The sequence below is a fragment of the Ursus maritimus genome, unplaced genomic scaffold (genome assembly GCF_017311325.1).
Source record: "Ursus maritimus isolate PB19 unplaced genomic scaffold, ASM1731132v1 scaffold_3, whole genome shotgun sequence".
Classification (NCBI taxonomy): domain Eukaryota; kingdom Metazoa; phylum Chordata; class Mammalia; order Carnivora; family Ursidae; genus Ursus; species Ursus maritimus.
In genome coordinates this window covers 31,660,408-31,673,587 of record NW_024425563.1, presented here as the reverse complement: position 1 = coordinate 31,673,587, position 13,180 = coordinate 31,660,408, and the positions used below count along the sequence as shown (strand labels likewise).

The window sequence follows — 13,180 nt, the reverse complement described above, 5'->3', positions numbered from 1 at the left end:
AAGGGCCACGGGGGTGAACTCCCGACACAACGTCTACGGAAGGTCAAAAGGAAGGCCTTCCAACAACAGGCTTCTCCAGAGCTATTTTCCAGAGTAAGAGAGAAATCTGGGGAGCAACAATTATTTCTAGCGTTAAGTTTTCAGGAACAAAGCTGATGATAACTTTTCATGGCTCTTGCAGTACCGGCTTTACAAAGTAAGTCCAAGCGCTCTGGATGAGGTCACGGGGCCTTTATGATCTGCTCCCTTCCCGACAAAGTTTTAGATTCCAGAAAAAAACAGTAACTTCAGGAGCTGAGAATAAAGCAAGCCTCCCACAGTCTGGGCCCTCTGCTCACTCTTGCTCAGAAAGGATCCCACGTCATGGGTGTCTACTCTAGGGAGGGATGCATGGTAGCTACTTGTCCCATTCCTTCCCTTCCACAGATCTTAAATTCTTAAATGTTCCTACCACATATGCAGGGCCTCCCTATAACTCACTGGTTGGCCTGGGTCCCTTTACTCTAGTTAGGATATCAATATAGTAAAGTTACTTATATACATAAATAACTCTTGTCATAGTTGCTAATTTTCAAGCAGCTACAGGCAGACAGTAACCTAAGCCCTCTACCCACAGAACTCAATGATCCTTCAATCTAAAACAATCAGGGTGCCCCACACGTCACTGACAAGCATGAACACTGGAACCATCAGGCCTTAGCATCCACTACTCACAGAGGTAAGTCTCTCTGATGGTGGTAAATATCCATTTGCTTATGCTCGTTTCCAGATTAGCTAGATGAGGGCTAATGATGAAAGGCCATTTTCTGCAAAACAAGCCTGTGCTGACTTATTAGACTTCTGGGCACAACCACACCTTGAATAACAGTTCATTGTGTGCGCAAAATGTGTTACTGAGAATCACGTATGACATATCGTCTTAATGCACTTACTTAACTATATAGTAATTCTTCTATAACAATTATTTTAATGATCTTGCCAAAGATACATAAAATTAAGTTGTCAGGAATAATCTGCCTTAAAAACTAGTAAAATATATACATATATTTTTAAAATGATTTAGCATATGTAAGTTAACAGAATAAAACACTTTCTGATCTAATAAGCTGATGTATTAAAAGCATGGTGAAACTCACCCTTTTCCTCAACCTTGACCATTCTTTTGCAACAGAGTGCTGCTGAAAATATGCAGGCTTTCCTACCAGACAGACTGGGATTTGAATCCTGCCTGTTTTACTCCTTCGCTCTGTGATCCCAGGCAAGTCATCTTGTATAGTTATTTGTAAAATGAGCCTGTTTTAAGCACTCGTTGAGGTGCTGTGTATAAAGCTCCCAACACAGGTCTGAAATAAGAGCAGGTTCCCCACAGATGCTAGTTCTCTTGGCTCAAGAGGAATCAAACTAACCAGGGACATTCAGGGAGCTCTTATGCTCACCAGAAAGCAAATCTTATCTTTTTTTTTTTTTAAAGATTTTATTTATTTATTTTAGAGAGAGAGTGCAAGCGAGCAGGGGGAGGACCAGAGGGGGAGGTAGAGGGAGGTTTAAAGAATCCCAAGCAGACTCCATGCTGAGAGCAGAGCCCAACATGGGGCTCGATCTCACAACTCTGAGATCATGACCTGAGCTGAAACCAAGAGTCAGTCGCTGAATGGACTGAGCCACCCAGACGCCCCAACAAATCTTATCTTTATAAGTTCTCCGGAGTCTGTTTCATAGTGTCTATCAAACAAAAATAACCAGTTATCACCCTGACTCATCCCATGTGGGAGCTTTGAGTACATCTTCAATGGAGAGTGCTTCTTCCAGCTCTAGACTACATTAGCGCTCCTGTCCTGGAGGTAAGGTGTTAATATACTACAAGCGTCCCTGGCACAGCCCAAGTGCAAATCTGGAGCTGTGTTCAGAACTCGTGCACCAGTAAGCAGCTGCAATGTGGTTAGTTTCTTGCATTTATCAGATAGCAAGTGCAATCACAAAGCCTCATCAAGGACTTTCTTGTTCTTTACTCGCTAAGTATTATCTGAGGCATAAAAGCATCTTTCATACTAACAGGCAACATTGTGTACTGGCTGCATTGTGAATACTCAAGGTTTTCAGCACCAGCAGCTGTCACAAGTGAGCTCTGAATGTATTTAATCAATGAACTAAGTATCAGGTTATGGAGCCCATAAACATAAATAAACCCAGAAATTTAACTTTCTCTTCATCACAGGATTGCTGATACCTAGCATGACGGATCGCACACTGCTGGTACTGAGGCCAATGCTGGAGTCAGTGGTGTTATTAAATGTCACATCTTCCAGACTCCGCCATCCATCAGATGAGATTGCTTGGAAATGATTTGTCAGAGCTTGACTCACTGCTTTTGAAAAATCATCCCATGATGTCTGTTTGCGGATATTTAAAGCGCATATTGTGTTTTCACATTCAAAGTCATCTGAACCATAGTTGCCTGGTGGAATCTCACCCACTGAAATCCTTAAAGGTATTTTAAGAGCGTCTGTTGGAAGAAAAAAAGAATTAGGAAAAAAAACAAAACAAAACTTTGATAGGAAAAACCAAGCATTTTAAATACAAAGCAAAGGGCAGCTATCATATTTCTTTAGATATTGTTAACTGAATGCTCCTCTACTACAGCAAACTTTGGTCTCCCAAACTCTTCACGGTTTCTTTGGAACCATGTTGCTTGAATTGTTTATCTTTCCTTGTATCTTTGAGCTTTTGTAGTTCATTGGCCCTTCCCTTCATCTTCCCTTCAGCAAGACTCTCAAATTCTTTAAAAACAAACAAACAAACAAACAAACAAACAAAAACCTGGGAAAACCAGAGTGCTCTCTTGACCCTGAATTCTCTATATTGCTCTTTCTCCTCACCTACATCGATAACATCATGAATACGGCAGGTTACAGTTGTGGAGGTCAGTGATGGTGGCTTCAGACTCCTACAGACCTCGGTCTGAGCCTCAGGGCCAGCCGCCTACTAGCCACGTGTACTTGGTGAATTGCCTTGATCTCTCTATACCCCAGTTCCTTCCACAGAATGTTAGGAATGTGCTGTTAAATTATTATAAAGACTAAAGGAACTCATGTTTTAAATGAATTTAACATACTGTCAGTTACATGGTAAATACTAGTGAGTATTTAATAAATAGTGAACAGTGCAGTTGAAGCTTTTTAAATGATCTTTCCAATCTGTCTGTGACATCAATTGACTGAGGCCCCACTGAAGTGGGCAGTGTCCGATGTACTTCTATTCTCATGAACTGAATTATGAGCTCACCAAGAATCACTTGTGTTTATTCCCTAATCTTTTATATCTATTGAACTCATTATTATAATTAGTAAATTAAATATTCCATAAACTGATGAAATGACTTACTAATCCTATAAAAATGAAGTTGAACACTTTAGAGACACTGAACAGAGGAGGTATTAAAAAAAGGTCATCTAATGAGGTATAGATGAGACTACACAAAATTAGAAAAAAATTTAGTTTGCTTTATAAATGTGTTTAAGTCCTCAAACACTAGAAATCATAGATGAAGCATTAGAGGTATGGTTTTCAAATAAGAATATGTGGAACTTCAGTCCGCAAAACCATACTAAAGTAAAGACCTTTGCCTGGCAGTTGATGAAAGAAGTATTTGTATGATTAAAATGAAAATAAAATGTTAAAAAAAGTCTATTTTCCCTTCTTAAACTGGCTTTTTCTATTAACCAACTACTAGATTATTTTTTCCATTATCACTAATTCTCAGTTCTCACTTTGTCAACAGCTTCCGACACAACTGCTCTCTCTCTGTTCTCTGATCCACTCCCACAGGATTCCCTCATGCCTCACTGGTCACTCTGTAATGATTCTCTGCTGGTCCCTCCACATTTTCCAGAGTTCTTAACCATAGAGTGTTGCAAGGCTCCTTTCTTGTACTTTTTCTGTGTTCACTTCCTTAGTGATCTCATCGAGTCCCATGACTTTAAATATCGTCTATAAACTGCTGACTCTCAGATTTATGTATCCAGCTCATCTCATCTCCGGGATTCCTGCTGACTTGGCATCTCCACACAGACACCCTAACAGACATCTCACATTCATACCCCTAAAATGGAACTCCTGATCTTCACTAGCAAAATCTGCTTCACCCACAGCCTTCCCCTTGACAGGTGATGGCCACTCCATCCTGCCAATCGCTGAGGCTGAATTCCTGGGGGTGATACATGAATCCCACCCCACCCTATGCTTCAGATTCAGTCCATCAGGAAGTTCTGCTGGCTCCTCCTTCAGCTGTCTCCAGAACCCCACCCCTTCTCACCACCTCATCTGTGACAATCCTAGATTGAGCTGTCACTATTTTCTCTCACTGGAAGACATCAAGGGACTAACAAGCCTCTCTGACTTCTCCTGGGACTTCCTACAATTATTCTCAACACAGCAGCCACAGAAATTATGAAAATGTACAGTGGATCCTGTCACTGTGAAGCTCAAACACTGGAAAGGTTACCTTACAATGGCTTACAAATTCCAACCAGATCAGGCCGCCACCTCATCCCATCTCATAACTTCTCTCCCTCGCTCATTCCAACCCAGCACTCTGCCCTCTTTACAGCTCCTCAGACACCCTCAGACACAGCAAATATGCTCCTACTTGAGGGCCTCTGTCCACTTGATGTTCTGCCTGGAAAACTCTCACCTGAGAGTCTACACAGCTGCCCTGCTCGCCTCCTTCAAGTGGTTGCTTCAATGTCTTACGAGTGAGGCTACCTTGACCATCACTTTAAAAACTGAAACCCATCCTCACACTCTCAGTCCTCCCGGGTCTTTTCCATAGCACAAATTACTGTCTCACATACCATGTGATAATTTATTTCTTATGTTTATTTTCATTTTCTGTCTCAATGTTAGAATATATGTTAAAGTCGAAATACTGATACAGCTGGCTGATTGGATGGATGGAGTGATAATCTTCATATAAGAAACTAATATTTTGTATGATCTGAAACTCCATATTCCATAAACCCACAAGTGAACCTTTTAGAACATGTGCTGAGGAGCATATATTCTTAGAATTGGAAGAGACCCAAAAGATCATCAATTATCTTCATAGGCAGGTCGGCAACCAGGCATTGAAAGATAACCTTCCTACATTTGTATGATCAGCTAATGGTAGTACCTAGCCCCAGCCATGATTCTTCATACCCTATTCATCTCCTGTCTTAGAGAGACAATCTAAGTCCAAAAGAAAAGAGCAGTAATTATTTAAATACTGTCCGAGGTCATTAAAATACAAAGAAGAGCCAGCATTATTTGAATAGCAACTAATTCTCTAAAAAGCCATTCTGCATGGAAAACACAATAACCACATTTATAATCAATAAAATGTTTTTGTAGTTGCTACCGTTCAAAGAAGGCTAAGAAGCGAATGAGAAAACCCTAGCTGCATGAATATCTTCCATTGTGCCAGAGGCCCTGGCAGTGTGAGGAAGGACGAACAAAGCTGCGAATGGTACTCACTCAGATTCTCCAGCAGATGCTTGCAGTCATCAGTGGCGACATCGTGCGCGGTCCGGTTGCACTTATCTCTCCTTTCTGGCTCAAGCCCTCCATGCTTACACAAGATGTCCAGGCAGTTCTGTAAAGGCAAAGGCTCTATCACCTCACGTCCAAATGAATAAACTCAAATGAAAAATTCAAGGGAAAAGTCATTCGCCTGTAACAAGCAAATCAGAAATTCTCAGCTAGAAATCGTATTTCAATTCCAGCAACCCAAATACACACATTAATCTAAACACTGGCTCAAGATGGAAAGCAAAGAGTGCTTCATTCAAATGTGAATCACGGACCACAACATCGCTCCACAGAACAGCCTCTTAGGTTTCAAGAGAAAAAAAGCTTACTAATCACTCATGTTGCGGAGTGAAATTAAGAAAGAAATTGACTTCGGCAGACAGTCTCCTTTTATGGTAATTTGGCAATATAAAGCAAAAAGACTTTTGCTAACCGGTGCTCCACGCTATCTTCTAGATGATGAACTATTTTCCTGGTCATGTAAGTGCAGGGCTCCGATTTTAACAATTCTGTCTCAGAGTCCCCACAAGCACTTTTATATTTGAGATCTTACACTGCCCTATTTTTATTTGAAAAATACGACCACCATGTTGATTGAGTTTTTAGAAAAATTTTCCCAATAGATATTGAAGATACGCGTCCTCTCTTTTGCAGCTCTTTCTTCTTCTATGTTGCTTCAGGAGATCCCCACCAAAAAAGTATCAGTAACCTATGGACTGGAAACTCTTAGTTCTCCAAAATTTTTCATAGCAACGTAGAAGTAAGACAATACATGTGTAAACATTTTCAAGTAAGTAATTGCATGGTGGATGGAACATCAGGATACTGGCCAACAACCTCTGCTATATCAATTTTTACTGCTTCATGATTTGTTTACTGATTTCCCACCAGAATAAGCACAAAACTAAACAGATCAGAACCATAAAAAGGAACTAACAACAAAACAAGCAACACTCTTTCCATCTCTCCCTTACACACACACATACACACACACACACAGGCTTTGGGCGGATTTCATTTTTTCACTTCTAACATGAGTAAACCAGGTAGTCTGAAAATCTTGCTGTAAAACATCTTTTTCTGTTTTGTAAAGCACAGAAACATAATTTTTTCTTTTTATGTAAATATTTTTGACATATACTATACTCATAGGAAAGTACACAGGGAAGCCTGAAGTATCACAAAGTGAACATAACTATGTAAGGTGCACTCTGGAAGCCTCCTATATGTTCCATCTCAATCACGAGCCCCTCCCCTTTATCCCACAAATAACTGTGATGATTTCTAATACCAGTGATTGGTTTAACCTATTTATCAACTTAATATAAGTGGAATCTCACTGCAATTTCACTTTTATATTTGGCTTCTTTTCGTTCAACATAATGTCTATAAAATTCACCCATATGTTGGGAGTAATCATAGTTTATCCTTTTTTTAAAAAAAAGTACTGTGTGGTATTGCATGTGTGGTATATGTGAATACATCATAATTATCTATTCTCTTGTTAATGGACATCAGGTTCTTCTATGGACATTCTTTTTGTTTGTTTGTTTTTAAAGATTTTATTTATTTAACAGAGAGAGACAGTGAGAGAGGGAACACAAGCAAGGGGAGTGGGAGAGGGAGAAACAGGCTTCCCGCCAAGCAGGGAGCCTGATGTGGGGCTCGATCCCAGGACCCTGGGATCATGACCTGACACTTAACGGGTGAGCCACCCAGGTGCCCCTACTATGGACATTCTAGTACACGTCCTTTGATGGACACATGCACACATTCCTGTTGGGTGTTATGTTCAGAGCTGGCCTGCTGGGTCACAGGTTATGCATATGTTGTTCTAGGTCAGTGTACACTGCAAAGAGCTTTCAGAAGTGGCTATACCAATTTCTGCTCCTGCCAGGAGTATATGTGAGTTCCAGTTGCTTCATATTGTCCCCAAAACAGACTTTAATACATGAGTTCATAAGGAAGTACAGGAAATCCCTTAGGGTCAAAAAGAAAGCAAGCAAGCTAAAACCACCAATTAAGTGAAATCTGAACAGGAAGCCAGTGCTGGTGTGAGGGCCAAGCGGATGTAGGGAATCTTTTCAGATTCTGGGGGGATGGGAGACTAGGTCTTTAGAGCCCCAAAATGGAGGAGCTGAACCAGGCGTTTGCCTGCAAAGGGAAATGACTAGAACATTGGTTTCTCACTGCCCCTGCTCAGGTTGGAGGGATCTCCTCCAACAACTGTAACCAAAGTCTGTTTTTTTGTAGATAAGTCTGGGGTTCAAATTCAGAAACTCCCTAGGCCAAGAAATGAACTGAAAACAAAGTCAAATATATAAATAACAGTTATCAAACTGTTGACTAATTTGTATAATATCAGTAAATGCATTAGACAGTAAATGAGAAATTCAGAAATGCTGACTTAGAAATGAACTTTAATGGGAAATTAACTAGAATGCAATCGGAGCACTAAACTTTGTGAATTCCCAGAGAAGAGATAAAAGTAATACCCTTATTATGCAAGTTAATACTTGCAGCAAAAGCAAAAACAGACCTGGATCCTAATTTTGCAAATGTAAATGCTTTTATCTATGACTGTTGGTAAATCATTTAACTTTTCTGTTTCAGTTTCCTTATCTTTGTTTAAATATCTGTATTTATAGGGTTGGTACATGATTTAAATGAAAAGATGCATAAAAAGTTTACATTCTCAGCAGGTACTAAGCTCTCAATATTTATTAGCTGTTATTATTATAATCGACATAATCACTAATTAGAAAATAGCCCAAATATTCAATGAAGTGGTGAGGAATTATAACACATCAACGAATATCACTGATTTCAATATAATTCTTCTAGGTGACATTACTTCAAATCACAAACAGAAATGATAAAAGATGCAACCAAAATTTGTAAGATTCTTTTACTTCTGACCTTTGAAGTGGGTTGTATATAATTTTTATTATTCTCAGGTAGGTCAGTGGGCAATAATACAAGCAATGACTTTCTCTATAAGGAAGCAAGCAATGTCGGTCCCCAGGAGGACAGCAGGTTGATGCATCTCCAAACCCTCTGCAAGTGTAAGTTCCACACCATGCTGGGCTCCATGGGGAACAGGAAGAAGTTGAAAACCTCCACCCAACTGACACTTAACAAGCACAGCTACAGTTTTTGAGTGCATACTAAGTGCAGGCACAGATCTAACACTTTGCAAGTACTTAGTGCTCATTACCCCCGGCCACTTTAAGGAAGAGGTACCAAGCACTCTGCCAGGTCCTCTGTTAGAACTAAGGGTTGTGATGATGAGTAAGGTAATAATTCTGCTTCTCGGGGTAGAATGCAAAGTGTCGTAGAGACGTGGGCAAAATGGCACTGAAGTGATGTCCAAAGTTGTACTAGGTGGAAGAGAAAGGAAAGGGGGAGAAAAGAATCTAAGCTCTCTCCTCGATGGGTGGGATTTGTGAACAGGATAAATGCTGTGATGCCAATCACTGCCTCTGGAAATGGATTCCCAGGAGGCCTAAACCGGGCAGTGTCCTACCCAAGTGGACATAGAGCAAGAGATCTGGACAAGTGGGTTTAAACCAAAGTCCTATTCATCACAATAGAGATACATCTGCTACAACAGAGACTTAAAAAGCAGAGGTTTAAGCTTAAATTTTCACTTTCACTCACATCTCACTCTCCAAAACGTAGGTAGGTGACCTTATTACCTGCAAAGGAGTCTGGAGAATGTAGTCTTTATTTTGGGTGGTCACAGGCCCCAAACTCTGCAGAATCCATTATTACAGAGGAAGGGGAGAAGAGCTGTTGAAGGTCAGTGGCCCACCTCTGCCACGGTCCTTTAAGGAGAGCTGAGAAGCAAGGTAGAAGTGCCAGGGAGGCTAAGTAGAAACCCCAAGTCCAAAGAGCTAGATAGAAGATCAAAGTCAGGGCAGGGAGCCGAGAGTCTGACATTGGGCAGAAGGAGGGAGAGTGAAAACAGCCTGCAAATGCACAGGGTGGATCCCCTGGGGGTGTGGGAATGCCCACTGTCTGGCAGGGCAGGGCGATGGGGGCCGTTAAAGTGAGAAATAATGGCATAAGCAACAAGGTAGATTTTGGGGTGAGTGGACAAAGACAGCTGCAGTTAGCTGTGAAGGGCTGAGTTCCAAGGTCGGCATGAAGTTAGGTTTTCTGTAGGCACGAGGATATATTCAGGTAGCAGAATGCCATGAGAAGCTTAATTCTGAAAACCAACTGGTACATTTGGAAGGTATACTGGAAAGGAGGGTGAAAAGTAGGAGCTCAGTAAGAAAGAACTGCAGTAACAGTCCATTCACTCATCAGTTCAGCCAACAGTACTCATGGGCCAGAGACTCTGCTGGACACAGTACATACAAAAAATGGAAAACTGATTTCTTTTTTTGGAGGAGATGGAAAGAGAGACAGGCATGCAAACAATTAAAGTAGAAGCGCTCTAAGTGAAGTGTGGAGAGGTGCCCTGGGAACACCTCCCTTCTGGAAGCCAAGACTTAAGCTGAGATGTTTTCCAGACAGGGAAGGGTCAGGACAGGAGAAGAGGTCTTTTGAGGTCATGAGAAGAACAGATGAGACACAGGGAGGGAAGAGAGAGCACAGGGTGTTTGCACCGCAGCCAGCAGTGCCTGCTGAGAGCACAGAATGCATTAGGGGAGGAGATAGGAAGCGTGCCTATAGAGGTAAACTGAGTCCAGATCAGGAAGGGACTTGTCTGTAACCATATAGGTCTGGCACTATCCTGGAAGTGACAGACCCTTGGAAAGACGCTAAGCAGGGAAATTACATGACCAAGTTCCCCTGTCTGAAAGGTCCCTCTCATGGCGGGCTAAGGGGGTGGAGAGGCCGCAGATGAAGAGTCTGGTGGAACCTGCAGGAATCCAGACAGCAGACGAGGAGGGCTCCCCAGGGGCAGCGCCCACGAGACATGGAGGAGGCAACATAGTCAACATTCATATGCGAAGGAATCAAATCTAGTTGTACCAATCATTGAATTCGTTAAGTCAGGAAGAGGAACAAGGGAACACAAAAGCTAGGTGATGGTACTGGATTTAGAAGGAACAAGAGATGCAGCAGCTGGGCCAAGGAGCACAAACATGGGAGCACGGGGATGCAGCCACATGGAGCTGTCTGATGAAGCAAAAGTGAATATGATCATCAATGGGGTTACCATATAATTCCCCAAATGGTGTACTTTTAAGAGTTAAAAGGAGGGTACTGTTAATAGCTACACTGGGATGACAGGCATAAAGAATGACTGCACTGGGCAAAGGAATTTTGCTGCTCTAGTTTCCAAGGAGATGCCCTGTAAACCGTGGCCCTCCTGAATAGGACCTGCTTGGATAGATTCAGGAAATGGTTAGGTAAGGCTGGAGACAGTATTTTGGAATTTCTATAGGTTATAAACTGGGGATAAGTAAGATCATGCAAGGGAAAAAGTACAGAGCACAAGGAGGAAAAGGGTCAAAACCCAGGTCCATGAAAGGTGTTCGCGGAAAACAAGGGGAGTCCACGTCTTGGGTAAGGGGTGGAACAGGACTCTGGTTGGCTAAGTTTAGATTAGAATCCTGTAGGATCCTGTCGGTTAATCACTGCTGCTCCAATTAAGCAAGGGTGCAATACTCTGCACTGAATATTCTGGAATAAGTGTTAAAAAAAAATATAGCCTTCCCTTTGTTTACTAACAGCTGAGTCAGTCTGGCCTTTTCAAAAATAATTTTATAAAAGTTAAGGGGAAAAAAAGGAAATAATTGTGGAGAATCTAAAGCACAAAAACAGATTCCAAAGAATAGATTTCTATTTACCATGATCCACATCTGGTTCCAACTTCGTAAGAGTTGGTCCAACTTCATAAGTATCTTATCTTTCTCCTCTCCCAGCCAGTTACCCAATTCCGCATGACGAGAAAGAAACGGAGTGACTCCCACAATCTTATTCCCTGCAGCCATGACCCAGGGAGAGGAGATCTAAATCTTGGGGCCCCCTGAGAGCCTATACTTGAGATACACACCCTCGTCCAGACCACCCACTTGGGTGGATGCTACTGCCTCAGAGGAAGTGCCTGACACTCCCTGGCTAGAAGAGAATCCTGTATCAGGCAGACCACAACCCTAACACAATGCAAGAATGGCCTAAAGATGGTGACAAGAGGGCCACTGCCTGATCAGAGGGCAGTAGGCCTGCCCAGAGATGACCGCTAGGATGCTAGAAAGGTATGTCTGAAAGACAGGTAAAAAGCTAGGTTTGAAGATCGGGGTTTAGGGCCAGTTACTGCAGAAGCCACAGTTAAAGCTGAAAGACTGGATAAGCTCTTAAAAAACAGGACCAGCCAATTGCAAATGGAGCGTGGGAGTTGCTTATGGTTAAACAAAAGAGAAAACCAGAAAAACAAAGAGAAAGGTGGTCCTGGAAACAGGAGAGGAAATGAGGATGGGGCAGGGTCTGAAAGCGGAGGAAGGAGTGTGCATGAGATTGTCAGCACGTTAACCCAGAGAGACCAAGTGAGACCCTGAGAACTGAAGCCACCAGCTTCGGTCATATACATAAACTAGAATTAGAATCTAGTCCTGCAGCCGAAAACACACACAGTCCTCCGAAATAAAGAATCTCTTTGTACGAGAGCTTCAACAACAGAGATATCAAATTCAGAAAATCTCCCTCATGTTTCTGCTGCACAAAGTTGACATGTCAAAGGTCTCATGACACAACTGAGTTTCACTAAGAAACTCTTCTTTCTATTCACTCTGTGATGAAAACAAAGGTTTATCCTCAATGATTCGTCACAGGCCAGCTTTAGAGAGAGGCACTCCTATTACCAAACACTCAACGGTGACTTGCGTAAATTGCTTAACCACTGGGAGAAAGACCAAGGACTAATGTGGGGGAAGAGTGATTTGGGAATCTGACCTTCCGTGAACTGACCTCGGGGAATTCGTTACACTATTTTCTGAGACTTGATTTTTTTCATCTACAAAATGAGGAGGTCGGTCTCATGACCTTCGAGCTCTGAAATTCCACCATTCTTTATCGAAAAACACATGGAAACAAGTAATGTTGTACTGCTACCTTATGTAGGTCAGACACATATATGCTGCTGGACAGAGAAGAAACATCCATTTTCTAAGCTCTGCTTGTGGTCAAGGTAGAATGTTTCACCCACACAATGATTAATGCAGAATTGTAATTTTTTTTTTTTCCAGAAAATTAGGCTTAGGAACTTAGCTGTAAATGGATTACCTCTCTGGAGAACTATCTCAGCCAGGATACGAACTCTGTATTAGGCAAATGACGCAGAAGAACTTTCCAATACCTTTGACTAGGAAGGAAGGCAGCATGGTACAGTGTGAAGATAATGAAATCAGGCAATCTGGGCTTCATTCCCAACTTCTCTCTATTACTCCCTCCAGGGCTTAAATGTCCTAATCATAAAATGAAGAGGCTAGACTGGAAGATGAAGTATCCATTTTGGGGCTTAAAAAAAAAATCTATTATTTTAATCTATGATTCTACTCAGCAGTGTGCCAGAGTTGTCAGTCATGATCACTTTTAAAAATCTCTCTTTTCTCGTTCAAAATTTATCTTCTGCCTCTTAAAGAAAATACAGGGAGAGTCA

At 41.7% G+C, this 13,180-nt stretch overlaps 1 protein-coding gene across 1 annotated transcript in view; it reads right to left on the bottom strand.

Moving 5' to 3' along the window:
- The window catches only part of CTTNBP2 (cortactin binding protein 2), a gene marked incomplete at its 5' end in the record, with an annotated part of 133,703 nt that overhangs the window by 38,955 nt on the left and 81,568 nt on the right, over nucleotides 1-13,180 (bottom strand). Inside the window, 2 exon segments of the mRNA XM_008705893.2 lie at nucleotides 2,228-2,503; nucleotides 5,512-5,629. Of these exon segments, the coding sequence (XP_008704115.2) occupies nucleotides 2,228-2,503; nucleotides 5,512-5,629 (394 nt within the window).